Here is a 21,769-nt window from a genome sequence, read left to right as displayed (position 1 = left end):
GAACTCTTTCAACTAGAGGCTTCACACAAATACAGCAGTTGTTTGTATAATTATTTGCAGGGATTGCACCTTTTATATAGATATTTAGATCTTTCAAATAGATATTTTACTTCCTCTTTTTATAAAGCATTCGGAATTGTTTGCTAACTAGTAAATGCTAGCTCTCTCTTAGACAATGAAATGTTAGCTGCACTGCAGTTGTGTCCAATGTAGTCATCTAACCTCCCTCTGTTCTCAGCAAAGGGGAATACCTGCTTTGGTAAGGTTCGTGCCAGCCTTTGAGAGAGATCTAGAGTATTGGAAGGAGGTTTGAAAGGAGGCTTTCAGGAGATTTTGGTTTTAAGTAATCACAGGTCAGGACCATCAAACAGCAGCTGTCCAGAAATTATTAGTCTTTGATCTGATTCCAGTGCCTGGATAGACATAGTGAATACATAATTGTAAAGAATCTGATATTTCTAACAACCAGTTTACACTTCTAAAAAAAATAAATCTGGTAAATGTAAGCTTAATATTTCCCAACTAAATGCAGTCACGTTGAGGAATCCTTGTAAATACAGTGTTTAACATTTCTTGTTATGCAGAACTTTCCCTTTCTTCCTGATTTGCTTAAGGAAGAAACATTACTTGTCTTTGTTAGCTTCTGTGCATTCCCATGAATGGGAATCATGTTTCCAATAATTGTATTTGTTTTCTTTTAAACATTTATCTTCTCTTTGTACAATATCTTCTGTGTGGTTGCTTCCCATTGCAGACCCTGGATGGTTTTCATGGCAAATAATCATATAATATGGCATCAGGCCATCTTTTCACTCTTCAATGTCTGCTTTCCTTTTTATATTCTTTATACCTCATCATTCAAGACAGAGAGATTCTCAAGAACATCTGCTTTTGCTCATTTTTACTCTTGATCCCTGAGAAAGCAATTGTGCAGAGTCCACTGTGGGCTAACTTGAGTCATTTGGGACATTGTTCCTTCCCTGTTCTAGAAATTGGTACGCCATCTTAGTGCCTATTTTTGTATTATGCAAATTATTTTTAAGGGTCTGAAAGCTTGTATGGTAGAGATGCCACCTGCTTAAAGCCTGTAATCTTAGCTGGAGGTTTCTCCCTACTTCATATAGTAAGAAATTACAACCTGCCTGTATGTAGGCAGTTGCCTCTGCAGTTCAGCTTTGAATATGACTTTCCCTGTGCAATGTAATGCACATACAACTTTGTTCTTTTTTCTAGCAGGCTGAAGTATTGCATGAAGCCGGCACTTCCCAGCTGCTCAAAGTACTGCTTTCATCCAGTTTTTAGTTCCTCTCAAACAAATGCATCCTTTTCCAGAAGAAAGGCATGACTTTTTTTTTCCCCCAAAACTCATGAGGTCTTTGTTTTCAGACTGCTTTTGCTCCTAAAGCTCCTAGCCCTGATGACTTAATTGACTACCAGTAATTCCTGCTGATCTGAATACTTTACACTTTTGTGTCCAATTAGAAAATAACCACACACAGATGGTTTGCAATATTCAGTAGTTTGCTGATGCCTTCATGAGGGCTCCACTAGGTTGGTGTATAGGAATGCTTAAGCCCTCTTCCCCTTTTTTCCACAGAGAAATCACCAAAGAATCTGTCCTAGCTTCATGCCTGTCTCTCGTCCTTTCAAAGTATTACCTGCTCCAGACTTTCTCAGTTCTCATTCCTATCTAGAGAAAACACATTTCTACCAACCACTTTGATTTTCATCTGGAAATAGTGGGCAGTACAGTACCGAACATACAGAGTACACATGAGATAATGAGCTAGACAAATAAAAGAGGTTATTTGACCACTAAATGTTGATCTTTGAGTTGCCCCTGTTCATACTACCTGCTTGCTTTAACCTTTATTGTGAAATTTGAGGATCAATTTCACAGACCTTGAACATCAAGGTTCTGTGGTATGAGAGAGCAGAGCTTTTATGAATTTGTAATCCTCCATGCAGCGCAAGGCAGTTATTCTGCTTTCTGACATGAGGAATTATATATCCTCTCAAGAGCATCCATATTTCAAGACAGTCCAACAGTGCCAAGTCCTGCAAGCAGAAATAGGTGGAGGCAACTACTGAGCTACCAGCAGTTACGGCTAGCAATTCTTTTCCCCCTGCTTCTGTTATTCTTGGATGCTGAACAAAGATGTTCTTTTCCATACTGCCCTTTCTTTCATGTGGAATTCCTGCAGTTCACACACCATTGGGTCTCCTGCTCATGCAAAGAGCGGAGCCTACCAAGTGGAGTGATGAACATGCTCTGAGTTTCTTCATTTGTGGTTTGTATGTTGTTTTTATTTATTTTTTGTACTGTTGCTCTGTGACAAGTCTAGCAGAATGGTTTTCTGTTTGGAGATCCTGAATCAATGGGCGAGTGACTACAAGTACAAAACCCCCAGATGTTTAAATGGAGAATCAGAAATTAGAGGCTATGGAAAAAGCATGAAGCTATGGAAAGATTTTGACTTTAAAGTAGGAGAGGGAGCTAACTACACTTTGTCCAGGCTTTTGCCAGTTCTGTCTTAACTCTCTGTCTACTAAAAGATTTAATTTCTACAGTGTAAGTGCATTATGGATGCAGTACTAAAGCCAGGATGTAATGCCTCTTTTTATATTTTAGTTTGTCAATGAGTTTTGTTGCAAAAAGCCTTGTGTTGCTTAAAACAGTAGAACCAGTAGCATTAGGTCAGATGAAAGTAAATCGTACAGACTTGGGGACTTTGAGCAATTTCTTACCTTTTTTTTTTTCTTCATTCACATGAACAAAAATTGTCTGAGATACTCATTCTATGATTGGTGAGATTTTTTCTTGCAGTTTAAGGTAATTTTTTATAATGAGCATGCATTTGTTGTTCGTGAACTGCTCCACCTAGTGGTGAGCAAGCTTTCGATGAAAATAAATATTTTAATTTACGGATTTGCTCTTTAAACATAGTAATTCCTTTCTTCATGTTCTTTAAATTCTTTTTGGTCTAAGTACATAATGCATCTGTCCCTTAAGTTTATTTCTAGTAGGTTATCCTAGGTTAGACACTAAATTGAAAGCCTGTATTTATACTATTTGCGTCTTTGCATGAATACAGTGTAATGTTTTTGTGCAGAGTAGACTTCATTAGTATTACTTGGTTAATATTTCTGTAAATTCTTTTTAAATTACTCTTATACGTTGTGTCTTGTAGCTCCTATGCTAATGTCATTAGATTTTTATCAGTCACTCCCACTCATCAATGTATGCTGAAATTTACCCTTTTTTTTTTTTCTCCCTCCTTTACAGCCTCACTTCTGATCAGACTCTTACACGTCAGGGTCCCAATCCGCCTTTTCCTGAAAACTATCACACTTTGCCAAAGAATAGCAGGCAGCCTTCAGGGAGCTCACCACCACCACCAAACCGCAATTTGCCGAGTGACTACAAATATGCACAAGACCGTGTCAGCCACTTGAAGATGTCCCAGGAGGAAAGGAAAGCAAATAAGGATGGAACCGTTTGGCAGCTATATGAGTGGCAGCAGAGACAGCAATTTAAACATGGCAGCCCCACTGCCCCACTTTATATAGGTTCTTCAGACTTTATTGATCGTGGTAAGTCAAAAAGTTCATTAGATGTTCCACGATCAATATCTGTTCCGCCCTCTCCATCTGATATTCCTCCACCTGGACCTCCAAAAAGCTTTCCCCCAAGGAGACCACATACTCCTGCAGAAAGGCTTACAGTTAAACCATCTGATGAGAGACAGACTGTAGACATTCCTTTTGCTGGATCACCCAGGAAGATACGAAATCACACTGTAAAGGTTTGTATACAGTATAACTGATTTCAAACTATAGTCTGTATGTGGTGTTGTACATTGATAATTTAATTTAGTCATTTTCATTGCATCCTTCCTTGTGTATGAAAGATCCTGCAAGTTGTAAAAGTTAATACAATGAATAATTTTCCCCTAAAAATTTTATCTTTCTGATCATTTCAGATTTATTAATTTTTGTTGATTAGGAAAGGAAAGTTGGTGGCATATCACATTGGTTTGGAATATTTTTATTCAAAAACTGGAAGGCATATGTTTATATGTATAAAATATACAAATTGTAGTATTTTAATGTATAGAGTAGGTAGGCAAGAATAGAAAACTCAGCAGGATGAACCCTTCTTGATTATTTACTTATGCTTGTAGTCTGCAGTGTTTGCTGTGTCTGCTTTCTCTACATGTTTTGCTATGGTAGTTAGTCTTACAGCTGATTCAGTTTTAGTTATGGCTAAAAACATAGTAATTTTTCATGTGTTTGATAGTTTAAGCCCTTTGCAGAGTTGTTAGCATTGGGCTAACCAAAATCAAATAGTGTTAGTCTGAAACTTTAACCTTTTGCAGAATTTCAGTATGTTTTTTTTGTAGGCACTGTTGTACCCTTTTTATCCAGAGGTGACAGAGGTTTTCCTATTTAGTACTCCACATGGCTCTCCTTGCCTAAGGAAATTAGGGAAAATCAGGATTGAATCAATGTAGAATTTACTTGTCTTGGTAGCTCTTGCACTGGAATAAGTGGAAGTGGAAGCTTCTGTATTCACCTGATTCTTTGACCTCAACCATGGGCTCTGATGGGGGAAAGTATTTGCAAAGAAAAAGACTTGTAAATTCAGATACCCAGCGTGGGTTCAGGGCCATGACTTTAGGTTGCATGCCAGCTTCATGCACAGTTTAGATTTTTTTTCCTAGTGTATATGTGGTGTAGCTGTCAGGTGTCTTTCAGCATTTATAGATTTATAATATTCTGTCAGAGGGTGAAATAGTCTAGTGATATGCAGCACTAGAAATTAATATTTTTTTGAACTCCTGATTATATTATACCAGACATTGGTTTCTCCATGTATAAGTTGAACAAGCATTACATCCCTTACAAAGGAATGTACAGCAGTCTTTTCCCTTCCTGTGCAATGTAGCTGCATAAATTTTACTCATAAAATAAAACTCTTTTTATGTCACATTGGTTTTAGCAATATAGGGAAACACAGTTTTCCTCATCTGTAAAACTTTTCTGTGAAACTTCTGTAAAAGTTTCTAGAGAAAAATGCTCATGTTTTTATATGTAAGCACACAGCGTCTACAGAAATCTGTGATACTCCCCCCTTCCTGGAATGCTTTATTAAATTCCATCCAGTTACACTTTAAAAAAAAAAATAAAGAAAAGAAAAAATGCAGAACAAAACAGCATTCAGTGAAATTCAGAGACAGGAATAAAAATATACCATGAGACATTTAGTCTGCCTTGAAGAAAGCCATAAAAGTTTGGCATTAAGAGACAGATGAAAGAATGGATGTGCAGTACGTTTTCATAATACAAGCAGAAAGGGGCAGATCAAATACGATTATTTAATAAAACCTGGTATTAATGGAACCCATTGCCACAAGGTGTCACTCATGTCAGTAGCTTAGTGTTCCCTGGCTAAAAGAGGGCTTTCACAGTTGTTACTGTATGGACTGCCAACCTGCTGTTGGAGGGCATAAGTCAGCCAGCCTTTCTCTGGGAGACATTGCTGGGGGGGAACTTCATGAATATTATTTTTATTTGCTGGAAGCCACTTTGCATGTTCTGCTGAAGCATCTTGTGCTGCCAGAATCTGCTGATCTGCCCAGCATCACAGGTGCTAAATTTGTGTTTGTTCATTCGTAAGTTTTACTTAATCATCAAAGGATCTGGCTGGCCCATGAATGTTACCATGATCTAAGTATGCTGTGAATTCAAATACAAAATTTGTGGCAGAGGGGCATATCTTCTGAATTTTCCATCAAGTAAAACATGCCTCTCACTTGAGACAATCCTTACAATTCTGGCTGTGGCTTCTTACAGAGCTCAACTCACATTGATCGACGCTCTATGCCTGCTATGGGTTACATGACACATACTGTGAGCGCACCCAGTTTGCATGGCAAGTCGGTAAGTTGAGAGAGCAGTTACTTTTCCTTTTGTGTCATCACAGTATTGTAGTTAAGTTTTAAAATCCTGTTCATTCCATAGTAGTTGTATTTTTATTAGTTAAAACATAAATAACTTGAATGAGAACTTAATCTTAACCAGCTCCCAGTAAAGCCTGTAGGAATTTTGCCGTTATCTGCAACGTGAACAGGCGTGAGCTGTCTGTTATTACAGGATTCAACTTCTATTATGTTTATTTGACCAAATGCAGAGTTAATGAAATAATTGCTTAATCATGTCAAGTAACTGCTTTCTGGGCACTGAGGTGAAAAATGTAATTACAGTTACTCTCCCTGAAGACTGCTAATTTGCTCTTTACAATGTGTCTAAATACCTGCAGCCTGAAGAGCTAACATTGCTTCTCATTCGATTAAGGAGACATCAGGCTAAGTTGGCTAGTATACGAAATTACACAATCGCACAATTACTGCAGCACTTGCCAACTAATTCCACCTATCAGGTCAGCTGCTGCTTGGCTCATCTGTGCTGTATGACATTTTGTGACTCTGCAGATGCTTCATTAGTGGCATGCTTGAGTCTGTGCTTTCTTGCCCATTCTTTGGTATTCTACAATTCCCAGGTCGTTTGCGGTTTTTCTTTGCTACTGTATTTGCTATAAAAGATGAGCGTTTTAAGTTATAGGGCACCAGTACATATATCTCAAAGTGTTATGTATACTTTCTTTTTATACTATTTCTGAAAATGCTGCATCTTCAGAAATGTGGGTTAAAATATTAGATAGGTTCATTCTAAAGCAAAACCATTTCTTTGTGCTGCTTTCATGATGGGATTGGCTCCCTGTGCCACATGCTGCGTCATCTGCAAATTCAAATGCGTCGGCCAGTTTGTACATTCATATGAGCTTGTAACTGTGTCAGTTCTGCAGGTGAACGTTGGTTCATAAAAGCTCATGGGGCATCTTGGATCATCAACAGTGCTCTTGATTGCACTGATGTATGAAACTTGTAAATGTGAGATCAAACAGAAATGTACTTACAGAGCTCTTCGGTTCATATTAGAGCCTCAAAAATGGAGCCATCTGGGAATAAAATGTGGTGACTCTTCTTGGAATTGGTGAAGGCTTTATATTGGCCCAAAACTAAAGGAATTTTTTTGAATTTGGAAAAGTTTCATTTCCCAACTTACCTCACCTACAGAATGATTGCAATAAGGTGGGTGATAGTAACAGCGATTTCTCAAAAAATGGGCAGACTTTCTAGTCAAGTACTCAGCCAGACTTACAAGCTGATTGGACAAGAATTGCAAGTGAACGCTTCTAAAGAAATGCAAGTGTGACCTATTGATTTTATGGCATAAAGGGTTTTTCTTTTCTTTTTTAACTACATGTTCTCATTGGCTCAAAACTTGAGAAAAGGTATAGTTCTGTTTTTCTTTTGTTCTGAAGCTTAATGTACCCAGGATATAAAATCCTGTCAAAATAGCAATAAAATTCTAGGAATTTTGGGGCATTTTGGCTGATTACAAAGCACTTTTGCAACAGTTAAGCTTTATTTTGTTGTGTATTGCAAATACCTCTTTTGAAAAAAGGAGAAATAACTTTGTTATGACTTCTGTGCATGCTTTTCTTGAAGCGACTGTAATGAAGATGTTGGTAGACAAATGTAACTATAAAATTATGATGATAGCAATTACAGGTGAGCCAATGAAATATAAGGATCAAGTTGAATGCTATTACTTAAGACAAAATGGATTCTCTAATCATATAAGTGAGATCTTTTTCAGTATTTTATTCACAAAACTTATTTCATACTTTCCCTGAACAAAGGAATTCATATCTTAAAATGTGTATGAAATGTGATCAAAAGTATTCTAATGATTTGTTATATAATGGCTTCTAGTTACATTTGACATTCAGTTAGGTACAAGTCTTCTCTTCTTCTCCCAAAGAGACATATTGTGCTGGAGGACAACACCGTAAATTTTTCAGCGAAGGGATAGTCAGTAGAAATTGATCTTGAAAAAATAACTTTTGAAAATCTATTGTTTCAGGTAGTTACATGTCTCATTAGAGGTGGAAAACTCAAATCTATATGTTTGGAGGGTCGGCATGAGGTAGTAATATTGTTGGGAAATATTTTGCCCATTTTTCAGCTGTAATTAGCAATATGCTGGTGGAGCAAATGTGCTCTTTTATGTACTTCCTACTCTGTTATTTTGTTTCCTCTTTCATCCATTTTCTTAGATGTAACCAATCCAAGTATTTTGAAATTGTTTCAAACTTTCAAATACATTGCATTTTTTTTTTCCCTATGTACTTACCTTAAGGCGGATGACACTTACATCCAGTTGAAAAAGGATTTGGAGTATTTGGATCTAAAGGTAGGATTTTATAGGAGTCTGCTTCCATTATTTCTTTTTAACCCAGTACTCTTTTGTGTATCATCTTTGTACCTGAAGGTTTTCAAATCACCTTCTGTTCAGAGATAGAACCTCTGGGTCTTTTGCCATCACTATTGTGCTTAGAATATTGAGTGTCTTTATAGTAGTGACTATACAATTAAAGGGCAAGCTCAGAAAATGTAATTGCTTCAGTTTGTAGGAAGAACTTGTGTTACTGGTACTTCAGGTGAATTATATTATGTGAGTATAGAGAAATCAGATAAAAAACTGATTCAAAATATTTGTCTGCTGTAATATTAGAACCAATATGAAGTCAACTCCTCTAAGTTAAAATAGGGTGTTCTTTTAATCTATCTTTTTCCCTTTAAATCTTCTTGAGCTGACTTTTTCCTTGTTTTTATAATATGCCATATTTATAATGTCTTGCTTTCGTGTGAAAATGTGGTGATTAATTAGCACCTGTCATTTTCATATTATTACAGCTAAGAGTTTTCTAATGCACCCGTTCATCCATCTATCCGTAGATATAATCTGCCCAAATAATGTTACGTGATATTTCCTTTTAAAAAAAATTTTAAAAAATATGATATTGAGCATCAAAGCATCTGTCTAAACTAAATGGCTTCTGTATCTGGTACACCTGATAGTTGGCAATTTGAAAGCAAATCTAGACTTACTAATATCAGGTTTTGAAGACAAAAAAACCCCAAAACGTATAATCATTTTGCTTAGCAAAGCGGTTTACCACTTTCTATGGTGTGTAGGATGTCTCACCATATATAAATCATGTGGTGTTTCTGAAAATCAAGGTGGAGTGAAATTTGACACCTTGTTATCCTTACTGTTTGCATGTATGTAGGTTCTGACTGATGCCATGGGGGCATTGCATATGTGCAACTAAGGAGCTGATTGGACCTATTAGTATGTGTATTTCAATTTTATCTGATGTTTTAATGGCTGAATATATAACCAAATATATCAATGGAAAATATTAATAATACATATTACACATATGTATAGTGTCATATATATATAAAGATAGAATATTTGTCACATAATATATGTGGTATATATAGTCTAAATGATCAAATATGTCAACTGTTGTAATCATTAATATATGAATTTAAAATTGGTTGGACGCATTTAACTTCAGGCCTTGTTCTTGGTTTGTTCATGACTGTGCCAAATGTAACTGCATCCCAAGCCATCGGCTGAATTTTATGACAAATTTCAATTTGAAAGGTCCTACAATTTGAGAAATTTTTAATAAGCACAGTGTTTTGTCGATTATAAAACACAACAATTTTCACAGTTAAAAATGGCCACAGTTTAAGCCTCTGAAAATGTTATGTGCTTAGCCAAAGTATCAGGATGGGTTTTTAACTTTTTAGTGGATTCCATCCAGATTGATTTGTTGCAGTCTGGGACATGAAGAGCTATTTGGTCTCCCAGGAGCTCCCCTTGTGCCTTCCTGCAGCCTGCATAGCACCTGATGAAAGCAGCCAGGAAGAGAAATATGGGGGCTCCTGATCCTTCTGTGAAAAACTTAATCATAGAATAGTTTGGGTTGGAAGGGACCTTTAAAGGCCATCTAGTCCAACTCCCCCCGCAATGAACAGGGACATCTTCAACTAGAGCAGGTTGCTCAGAGCCCCGTCCAGCCTGACCTTGAATGTTTCCAGGCATGGGGCCTCTACAGCCTCTCTGGGCAACCTGTTCCAGTGTTTCACCACCCTCCTCGTAAAACATTTCTCCCTTGTATCTAGTCTGAATCTACCCTCTTTCAGTTTAAAACCATTACCCCTTGTCCTATTGCAGCAGGCCCTACTAAAAATTCTGTCCTCATCTTTCTTATAAGCCCCCTTTAAGTATTGAAAGGCCACAACAAGGTCTCCCCAGAGCCTTCTCTCCTCCAGGCTCAACAACCCCAACTCTCAGCCTTTCCTCATAGGGGAGGTGTTCCATCCCTCTGAGCTTTTTTGTGGCCCTCCCTCTGGACCTGCTCCAACAGGTCCATGTCTTTGCTGTACTGAGGGCTCCAGAGCTGGAGGCAGGACTCCAGGTGGGGTCTCACCAGAGCGGGGAAGAGGGGCAGAATCACCTCCCTCAACCTGCTGGCCACACTTCTTTTGATGCAGTTGAGGATACGGTGGGCTTTCTGGGCTGCAAGCGCACATTGCCGGCTCATGTCCAGCTTTCCATCCAGCAGTACCCCCAAGTCCTTCTCCTCACGACTGTTCTCAATCCCTTCATCCCCCAGCGTTAATGTTAATGTTAGCATTAGTTCCCTTTTGAAAATCTTGACAGTCAAAATGTCAAGTGTGTTTCCATATGAATGATCTAATTTTTCAAAATGGGCATTTCTTAATAACCTTCTTTCAGAAAGTGGTCTTTCAGTAGTGGAAATGTAAAAATTCAGGTCAGGTTGCTGAGAGATTAAAGAGACCATGTGAAACTTGAGAAGGTGTCTTGGTATTGGTTAAATTTGTGTTTTGCCACTAAATATAAATTACTGAAGAGATGCTTTGTTTTGCAGTATGAAGAAAAAAGAACAGAATGCTGGATGAAACTAAGCAAATTACATAGTGATTTGGTAATGGCAGAATATGGCAAATTCACAGTTAATATACGTTGTACCTGTCATTTAAGACACTGAAGGCTTAGATAGAAAGCCTTTTAATTCAGGTCTCTCTTTTGACTTCATTGGGCTTTGAGATAGGCCCACTCTGATTAAACAGTTTCAAACAGGACTGAAGATTTTAGAACTGCAGTTAAACTTTTTTCTTTTCACTAAATCCATTATTTCTGAAGATCTCTCTTCCTAGAGGTTTTGAAATATAACTTTTCAACATGGAATAGTAATTAAGCAATTAACTGCATAATGCATGCCATAGTACTAAAACTGTTTACAGTAACTGGTTACACAGCATTTAGTAATTTGCCATTACTCACATGTTTTGTCCCTGTCTTGCTCTTACCCTTTTATATGAGCCTATTTTTTTATTATTTAAGAGTTTAAAAAATATTATCTGAGAAATAATTTTGATGTTAATACCAAGATGATATTGTTCAACATTATAGTGTATTGTCATAACATAAGTATAAATGAAATTAAAATGTTCCAGAGGTATTAATCCATTTCAGTAGTTTTCTCTTGCATGCAAGCTAGTTCTGACATTAAAAAAAATATAATCTAAAGGCTGTTTACTCACGCTATGAGGAGCAATTATGATAATTTTGAACTTGTCAAATGCCATGCATTGTGGAGGTTTCCTTTAACAATACTGCCCTTAGATTATGAACTTTTTTTTCCCCAAAATTGTTGCAATGACTCTGTATTCTTTTTTCACTCATGAAATAGAGGTATGTGGAGTGTGAAAGAAATGGTGTAACTGTATGCTATAGCATAACCATGCCTTTTCTGCCAACAAATTTCCACAGTTGTGTTTCCACAGTTGTTTTTATCTGTAAAGTGGATAGACCCTGTATTAGAAAAGCAGAAAGGAAGAGCAAAGGAAAGAAAAACTCAATTTTCCGCACAAGCTTCTAAGATGACTTTGCAAATAAGGTGAAACACAAGTGGTGAAGGAAGCTTCCCTTTTCATGACTATGAAATCAAGTTCAAGCAGGCTACAGGAGGGATGGATGGGCAGTCTCACTTCAGAGTAGTTTACAAGCATTCCCAAGCAGGTTATACAATATACGGATGAGGAAGTATAGGAAAGTTTGTGTCACTAAGTGTAAATTGTGCAACCAGTTGAAGCAAATCTGGGGCCCTCTCAGTGGTTTGACAGTGGTCCTGCTTCATTCTTCTGCAATCATACTGTAATATCTGAAGCTGTTTAGTTTCTGCTGCAGTTGAAAGAGGTTGCTAGTGCAATCTTGTGTCATATAGATGATGAAGGAAAAAGTGCATGGCAGGTATTTGTTGTGGGAGGAAGGGTAAGTGTGATTGAAATAACTTTTTTCACTGAGGTTTTAACTAGGTTGCTCAAATTATCAATACAGAGCTCTTGGTGCAAGTGTTACTACATATTACATGACAGAAAATATCTCGCTGTAATTCCCAACAGTCTTGAAACTGCAATTGGGGAAGTCTGAGCAAATCCTGGTTTGTGTTGTGTGTTTGTATGTGTGTTTTGCAAAAGTAAAAAAGTCTTATGGTTGGATGAACAATCTACCCACAATATAACAAGATAGGTAGATATCCAGTTGTAGCTTCTGTAATGGCAGATTATATAGACTATAAACCTCAAGGATCAATGTGACATAAGAGCATGTGATTGCTGCTCATGGAGTTTCGAGTTGTAAAGTTTGGGGTCTTTAATTTTTACATCTATAACAAGCTGTTACTAAACTTTTGTTTGAAACAGATAGAAAATAATGGACCTCTGATCAACATGATATACAAAGTGCTAAAGAACTCAGCACAAGGGTTACTATCCAGTATACATGTAAGACTGCTTGCATCTGAAATGTGCTCATCCCATTGCTTTTTAAAATAGCAGTCAATGTTTACATATTCGGGCTTTTACAGGTGTCTTACGGTAAACAGTAAAGCTTTCTGTAAGATTTTCTTTTTCCTTCCCCACTGCACCCCCCCCCCCCCCCTTTTGGAGTCTGTGTGCGAAATTATGGCTGACCTCAGTGTTTGGTTTCATTTTATCATGTTTTGAAAATGATTGTGTCAAGTAGTGACTCCTATGTGTAATTTTGAAAATGTGAAAGCATGCTAAATCTTCTTTATGTTTTCATGTTCGCTGCTTAATAATTAACAAATTCTTTACAATTCTGATTATGTAATTTAAAATATCCCCAAAATCTGTAGGCTCTGGTTTTTATGTTAATTCTATTGCTTTGAAAAAGGCTATTGCATTCTCTTAGTTTAATTAAATATGCAAAATTATTACTTTGACATTCTAGTATTTATGCTTATATTTAATTATTTGTTACTACTATACATAGGATTTAGCATTTAAATAATTCCATTAATACTTCTGAAAGAAAGGATTTTTCTTACATAAAACACGTCATTGTTGAAAATGAAAATATCCAAAAATTGAAAGTTTTGAGATGCAGTAAATGCTTTTGATTTTAGTGGTGGGGAAGTAACATTTCACCACATGAAAACACATGATAAGTCTTTGAATGGAGTCTGCCACTGGAGAAGAGAAGACAGTAAACATAAATGATAACCATACTCTTCTGTCTTAAACATACTTTGTTATTTGAAAATACTATGTGTAAATGACTGACTTCACCTAACATGTTAAATGAGAAACTGAGGTTGTATCAAAGATTTATCTACACTTACAGTAAAATTTAATTACTTTAAGAAAGCTAACATGATCCTGTAGGTGCCTGTTAGGTTAATAAGTAAGCTATGTAGCTTCAAGTCTGGAGATTGCCAGTCAGTCGGTAAAAAAGCAAACTATCCCTTCTACCCCACCAAAAAAGCCAACAACTTCTCTTATATTAAAACTTCTGCTCTTATATTATTAAAGACAATATTTAGGTGAACTTTTCTTCATAAGCTCTTGCCTGTATATAAATAGAAATATACTGTATATGAGTGGTGTACTTCTAAACACCAGGTGTTTCTTTGGTAAGATAGTATTTGCTTTAATGAATCTTTAAAAGTGTTCTAATCTAGTAATATTGTCATTAGATTTTAAGGCTTTTAAAAACTGTATGATTAATGAGCTGTATTATATTGCCATTCTCTTAATCTCATTTATTCACAAAAAGGGTCCCATGTAGACAGTGGAAATAATAAACTTTTCTACAGAGATAGACATGCCTTCATTTTAAGATTGCCGTGGAGGTTGGAAGTATAATATAGTATAGTTTCTGTACTGATTTGAAAACTGCATTATGTGGGAAAATAATCTTCTCACCAGAAATTGAATATGAAACGAGTGATTTATGGAATGAGAGATTTGTCATACTATAAACATGTCAAAGTAGATTAATTACATTTAATTCCACTATAGCACTGCTATAGCAGTCTGTTTTTAATAAAATGCACCCTGTACTATGGAAGAGACTACCCTTTGTAGAATGAAATAGTTGCCAAAAAGTTGTATTTTTAGTCATTAATTAACACTGTTATTCTTGCAACCACGCATTTAAAGGAACTATTGAAGTCCTTTGCCTTCAAGAAAGCTATTAAAGCTGAACTGTTAAAAATATTTGGTTTTACAGAAACAGGACCTTTGTAACCATAGACAAGTAGGATTATGCTGTTTTGTACAGAATTTTAAGCTACTGTAAGAGTTATTAAGTAGCCTAATATAACTAGCAATCCTTTCTGATAACATTTTTTTTAAAACTAAAGCCATATTTGAAAATATTTGTATCCAAAATTGTATTCATCTTTGTTAATAACTGTGAATATTTAACAAAACTTTTCATTGCTGAAGCATAATTAGGTTTTAGTTTGCAACAAATTTTTCAGATCTTTAAAACCTATTCCTCTTAGGTGACAGGGCGTGACACGTTAAAAGAACGAAGTACAAAACCTGTCAAGATTGCAGAAAGTGATATTGATGTAAGTATCAAATACCACTTCAGAACCTCCCTCTTGCATTGTTTTGGCTCTTTATGTTGTACTGTTATGTGTTCACATTACTATGCTCTTGGGTAAAATATGGCTAGCGGAGACTTTTCTGCTTGGTTTTTAAAATCTAACATTATATACTTACATGATTTCATTTTTCAGGTCAAGCTAAGCATTTTCTGTGAGCAAGACAGAATTCTGCAGGACTTGGAGGACAAGATAAGAGCCCTTAAGGAAAATAAAGTAAGTAGATTAAAAAGGGTTTTATAAACGAAAACAACAACTTTCATCTAATCATAAAATATGGAATTACAAACAAAAAATCAAATTACAGGATGCTGCTTGCATTGTAGTAGTTTTCTTTGGACATATATATAAAGTTATATAAAGAAAATAATTGTTTTTTACATTAGGATGAGTATGCACTTTTAGAAAACATGTTTTTGAAAATGAATGTTTTAAAACCACATACATTTAATTTTTTGGCATTTATTACAAATTGAAGTATATACTTTTCTGTGTAGTTTTGCTTTGTGTCTTAATATGTATATGGTGTGAGGTGGAGTCATGTTTAATTTGCAGTTCTTCCCACCTGCACAAACATTGTTTGCATAAATAGCAGTCTGCTACCATATTGAGCTCTCACTGTAACTTGTGTGGTGGTTTGGGTTTTTTGTTGGTTTTTGATTTTGTTGTTGGTTTTTTTTTTTTAAGTGAGAGAAGCGAGTGAGATTCAAATTTGTAGTAATTTTGGAAACCTATGGTGGTTTATATATAGTACTGTGAACTTAGTTCTGAGGGTTATGACTGAAATGCTGGAATATCTTCTGTGACAAGTTTGTAGTTGGAACCCACCTCCTTTCCTCTGTGCCTGTTCAAGTCAGAGTTCAAATAGTAGACAATGACAAAATGGTTTGCCTTTCCTTGTCTTTCCTTGCCTGTATGTATCTTTATCTGCTTCACTGCCTGTAAGCTATAGCTGTCAATAAATCGAGGTGGTTCAGAAAAAAAATCTATTCTAAAATGAAAGTACTGTCCCTGTAGATCCTTCAGAAGAGCTATTATGCAAAAATGATTCAGTGTTATTTACTCCTGACTGAATGAATCAGGCCTGCGTAGTGTTTTAGACAATATTTTAATCCCTCACATGGCTAATTCAACTATAGCAGTGAATGAGAACCTATCCTTAAATAAACAGCTAATGCTGTGCTGTGGTAGGGCTGTCACAGTTCTATACTGCTTAGTGGGAATTTTTCTGAAACTGTAAATTACAGTTTTGTACAGACTGTAAACAGAAAAATTCCCCTCTCACTGCTTTGTGTTTTCCGCAGTTTTGGCTACTTAATGGAAAGATTTAATGGAAACTATCAGATAATTTTGGTTATAACAGTTAATTAAGGCTCTTGCACTTTTTCATTTACATTGTAGTCTCCACAACAGGAGGCCAATCCTAACCTCTAGTGGCTTATAGGAAAGACTGGGGAGGTGGAAAACAACTTTTATTTTCCCACAGGTAGATCCATAAAATTCCATGTAAATGTTGCAAGCTTACTGCCATCTTCTTCTTTGTTAGGATCAGCTGGAGTCTGTTTTGGAGGTGTTACACAGGCAGATGGAACAGTACAAAGACCAACCACAACACGCAGAAAAAATTTCTTATCAGCAGAGACTTTTGCAAGAGGATCTCATACATATTCGGGCTGAAATATCCAAAGTTTCAACAGTATGTGTTTTTGGTTGTTTCACTAAAACCGTAATTAAAATACCAGTTAGCGTAAAACTGTATTGTTCGTTGAATAGGGGAGTTAAGTCCTGTTCTGAACTGATTTGGTTAAGGTACAGGATACTAAACCAGAACAAAAAAATTTAAACAATCTCTCCAGCTTTCCTTTTCAATGCCCCCCCCCCCCCCCCCCCCCCCAAGCTCAAAAACCTTTTTAATACCTTTTTCGTTTATGTATGGGGCTTAAATTGCAAATCTTTCAGCTAGTCCTTTGAAAATGTAAATGTGATTCCATGGTATTTTTCCAGGGGAAAAGGCATTGGGAAAGTCTGTTGATATTTTGGTCAAAATTTACTGTTGACATTATGACTTAATAAAATTCAAATGCAATTTCATGTTGCATTTTTGTTAATAAAAGTATTTCTAAGAATTGGCCATAAAAGAGACTATATTAAACCTGGGTGTTGTCTACTCATTATATTATTCCTGCCTCTTAATGAACGTGGGACCAGCTCTTCATAAGATTGTTTCTAGAATTGAATTAATTTCTAGAATTGAACACCTTTCCTATCGTAATATCTGATCATTAAAATGCAAGTATTATTTAAATGGGTATATGCAGTGTTTTGTGCCTGTAGAAAATGTATGACTTTCACAGACAGCATTTAAAATTTAATCAGGGGCATAAATAGCAAGTAGTCGTAAGAATGGCTGTACTGGTCCAGTCCAAGGCTCCTTTTAGCTCAGAGTTCTGGCTTTGGCAGTGGGCATAAGCAGATGCTTAGGGAAGAGTAAGGGTAGGAGTGGTGGGTAGTATTTGCTGTCATAACCAATCCAGCTTCTAACTATTTTCTGCTCAGGGAATTCCTGAGGTTGGTATTTTTTTTTTGTCTGTTTAGTAATCCTCAGTAGATCTCATTTCCAAGAACCTGTACATTAAATTCTGTGAACCTTTTGCATCCAGAACGTCATTTGGCAAGGTATTGCACAGATCTTTTCCCCACTGTGTGGACAGCCACTTTCTTTTATTTGTTTTGAGCCTGACTTGTACATGTTTCATGTGATAGACCCTTGTTCTTGTATGAGAAAAGATGGGGAGTGGTCAGTTGTTATCCACTCTCTCCGTGCCACTCATGGTTTTAGACCTCCACTATTTCTTCTCAACTCCCAAGTGATCTCTTTTCTAGACTTCAAAGAAAAAGCCTACTTCATCATTTCTTACATAAAAATGCTCCAGACACTTGATTTTTCTCAGTTCTGTGTCAGAAGGCAAACTATGGTGCCATGAATGCTAGAAATAATCTAAGTAAGGGTGATTGGATAGCCTTATTTTCCAGGTGTCTGCTTGTTTATTCACTTCTAATGACATTACAACACAGTCTGTAGAACTTTTAAAGAATAACCTGTTCTGTGTTTCAAAACATGAGTTCTGGTTTAGGTGACTGCTTGGATTTTAATTATAAACTTGTTTTAAATAGAGGAGTAAGGTAAAAGGAAATGGAACTGGAATAGACTTGATTCCTTCATAGCATATTAGTCATAGTTCAGATTCTATTAAATGCCAATTTTCTGCTTAAGAAATGGTTTTGTGTGGGGAAGCTGGCCAGAATTTTTTAACTAGGGATTCTTGACTTGATCTTGCAAGCTATAAAACATTTTGAAGTTTATCATCAACTCTAAGCAAAAATGTAGACTTCAAAATGGATTGCTTTTTATAATAGAACAACACTATCTTAAAAACACTTTGGTGCTCAATTAGAGAATGGATAGAGTGATTTCGAAGTTTATCGTAACATTGTATTAGAGTATTCCCTCTGTTAATAGGAAATGGAAAATGCCTGGAGTGAATATTTGAAATTAGAAAAGGATGTGAGCCAGCTGAAAATAGCCTTACAGGAACAGATGAATAGTTCATTGCTATCTCAGGTGAGTCCATTTCCAGACACTGGTTCACTTATGAGATTATTTTGTCTGAACTTGAAAGCTATCATCTCCTAAGAGAAATTCTCCGCAATTTTTGCACTGTATTCAGCTGTCATGTAGCTTAGTTTGCAAAGTTCAGACATTGTAACAGCATAGCTGTGCAGTAACTAGCTATCTTGCAGCATGTGTAATAGTTTCTCATAAGTTGTCTATGCAAATTTGTCATTATTTTATTATGTTTTTATTACATGCTGACATCTTGACATTGATAACGTATTTAATTTATAAGACTATGCAGGACGTCTTAGTCTTCCATTTATTTGATCTGACATTGTTGGCTGCTTTATCCATTTTTAAGAACATCAGTCACTAGCTTGTTATTGTCATTACTTGTTCTTTGTCATGTTCTTCTATTTATGGAAGATTTATCTCTGCAGATTGTTTTGTGAAGTGGAGTAAGTGTTTAACAGCCATTGGTAATTGAAAGGCACCTCAGTTTTAAATCAATTATTCCGTTTTGAATCTTACAAATAAGCTTTTTTTGAAGCTAAGTTATTCTGTTTGCTGAACTGGATGTGGCATACCAGATTATTTCTACGTACCTGCTTACAACTGGTGATTTTATTCTTAGAGCAAGGAATACAGTTTGGATTATTTTTCCTGTGTTTAAGCAGAACAGTTTTAAATAAAAGAGAAAACACAAGGAACAAAGCTAATGTATACATTTTGCTCAAATCTTAACCTACTTTTCCAAATATCCGGGACCAAAAGAGCTCACTAGTTAAATTTTTAAATTTATTTATTTGCAACAAATATCTGGTCAGATATGAATTGAAGGATATTTATTTTCACTATTAATGGATAAATGTTTTGTATCAAAGCAAGAGTTGTAAAACTTTTTTAGATTTCATCAACCTTCAAAGTCCATTTTCATTTACTTTTGATTTTGGGGGATGGGGGAGTGATTCAGTTTCTAGAGCCAGATAATACGTAATTGAGCTCAGCTGTAGAATACATCCCTCCAAAAAATCCCAGGGGTATTTTAGAATAAAATTGTCCCTGTATGAAATTATTTTGTTTAACAAAGGGAAATAACAGGTTTAAACAAAATATACTTTGTTAAAGTACTTTAACAAACAATTTCCCGTTGTGCATTGAGCATGCTTAAAATACTGGATGTGTGGCATGTGATTTAGAAATACATAGAGAAGGCAATGCGGTTTGCACAGAAAAAAAATGTTAACTCAGTTTTATTATAATCTCATATCACATACATGCATAATTATAAAAAATACACATGCACACACACAAACATATGCACATTATGTGTTTTGTGTGTGTATACTTACATATATATATGTATATGTATGCATAGATATGTTTGTCTTTGGCTAAGATTTTAAAAAATGTTTCTGAATACCTATTTTGGAGATACTAAGGGGAGCTGATTTTTTCAGGAAGCATTGAATGTTCTTAAAACTATATTCCTTCAAAGAAGTCTCACTTGAAGTACCCATAATAGTTAGAGTTTTTTTGATCTCTGCCTAAGGGTATGTAGACTCAAGATTGTTAATCTAGTATTTTCCAATAGCACTAAATTAATGCACACTGTATTTAAAAAAATGCAGTCTTCATGGAATATTATTAAAAATTCAATACATTTGCAGGCTCAAGTTGCTGTAGGAAACAGCTAATGTTGTTGCTATATAGCATTAATTAAGAGGTTAAAAACTAAATGTTTCAAGCAGCTCGGTCAGAGTAAATCTTGCTTTCAAGAGTGTAGCTTCATTGTCTTTTGCTTACGGGTTGGGGGGATCTGGGCATGCTGAAATTAACTGAGATGTGGTATTTTGTCAGTGATAACTTTTTAGTTGGTAAGTGTTTCTCCTCTGGTTTTATAAATCATTCTAAACTATGTTTCTGTGTGAAGGAAATTAGAGAAATTGATTTATCTCTCCAAGTTACCTTTTCATGCTTGCCCATAAAGTATATTTATACCCTTTCGTGAACAGCAATCTTGGCTTTCATAATTTAAAAATAAATTCATCTTTATCTTTTAGATCTAGTCCATTTTTGATCTAAAATATTCTCTTCACATCAATATTTAAGTAATGGGAAGAAATAATATTAAAAGATCTCCTGGCTTTTGTACATGACTGATCGAACATTTTCCTGAGTGGTTTCAGAAGCAGGATTTTTTTGTACCTGTGCGGTTATTTTAACCAGTTCTGAGGCTTGATTATTGTAAATCCATCATTTGGTTCCTTGTAGTATGATTAATCTCAGAAAAATGAAATGAATCGTGCAAATTTATAGTTTGCATCCTGACAATCTTTGAAGATATGTCCCATCTATCAAATGAGTTTACTACATGCAAATAACATTCTCCATCATTTAAACGTTTGCATTCTTGGCACCCTGTTTGCTGATCTATAACCTGGGTGAACATATTTTCTGATCTAAGGCAGAAAGTGGAAAGCAATTTATATGCCTTCCTTAGCTCTATGAGGTGTAAGAGCTTTTACTAAAGTTTTTCTCTTTCAGGCTTATAGGATTAATTAGCGGTTATTTTGCAGCTCATGGCAAGTGATGGATTTCTAGAGTTCTTGAGCAGCTTCTAAGCAATTCTTAACTATGGTGTTTCACTGCCTTCTGCTTAAGTAGATGAGAAAAGCTATTTATGACGATTGCAATGAACATCTGACCAAAGTGGTGGCTTCAGTAGCTGAGGCCTCTGGCTGCAAGATGCAAAGGTGGAGTCCAGACTATAGGCAAAGATTCCCTTTTTTCCCTCCTGGAAAGCCTCGATAAAGCAAATAGGTTGCAAGATGAGACTAAATCCTGGAACAGCACTAATATATTGTTTCAACCTATAATACATCATGTCCAGTAGGCCTAACAATACCAAGTATAAGCAGAAATTAAATTTTTCAGCCCTTCTGAGTTAGTTTTGGTTTTGTGTTTCATCCATTAAAAGCCATTAGGAAGTTCACAGAAGTATTCAGGGAGGCTATACTAATTTTTTGCTTTTTTAATATTGGACATTTCCCCTAAATGTATTAAGATGGGTTTCATAAGGCTGCCTTAGCAGTCTTAAGTGTGTTAGTATAGGATTTAAGAACAAAGTTCAAATGAAAAGGTTCTGTAAGCTCATTTTATGTAGAATATGAAACGAGGTTTTTGTAGCGTGTATAATATTGTAGAGAAAAATGTAGAGGTGT

The 21,769-nt window shown here is 35.8% G+C and overlaps 1 protein-coding gene across 9 annotated transcripts in view; it reads left to right on the top strand.

The window, feature by feature from the left end:
* Nucleotides 1-21,769, top strand: part of PLEKHA7 (pleckstrin homology domain containing A7) — a 174,320-nt gene that overhangs the window by 134,209 nt on the left and 18,342 nt on the right. For all 9 annotated transcript variants that reach the window (XM_072865743.1, XM_072865747.1, XM_072865749.1 and 6 more), the window contains 7 exons: nucleotides 3,287-3,806; nucleotides 5,857-5,943; nucleotides 8,269-8,322; nucleotides 14,825-14,893; nucleotides 15,065-15,145; nucleotides 16,476-16,625; nucleotides 18,450-18,551. In XM_072865743.1, coding sequence (XP_072721844.1) covers nucleotides 3,287-3,806; nucleotides 5,857-5,943; nucleotides 8,269-8,322; nucleotides 14,825-14,893; nucleotides 15,065-15,145; nucleotides 16,476-16,625; nucleotides 18,450-18,551 — 1,063 coding nt within the window. The remainder of the gene's footprint in view (nucleotides 1-3,286; nucleotides 3,807-5,856; nucleotides 5,944-8,268; nucleotides 8,323-14,824; nucleotides 14,894-15,064; nucleotides 15,146-16,475; nucleotides 16,626-18,449; nucleotides 18,552-21,769) is intronic.

This window comes from Ciconia boyciana, chromosome 6 (assembly GCF_034638445.1).
Source record: "Ciconia boyciana chromosome 6, ASM3463844v1, whole genome shotgun sequence".
Classification (NCBI taxonomy): Eukaryota; Metazoa; Chordata; class Aves; order Ciconiiformes; family Ciconiidae; genus Ciconia; species Ciconia boyciana.
The sequence above is the reverse complement of the archived record's forward strand: the minus strand, read 5'-3'. Positions and strand labels throughout refer to the sequence as shown.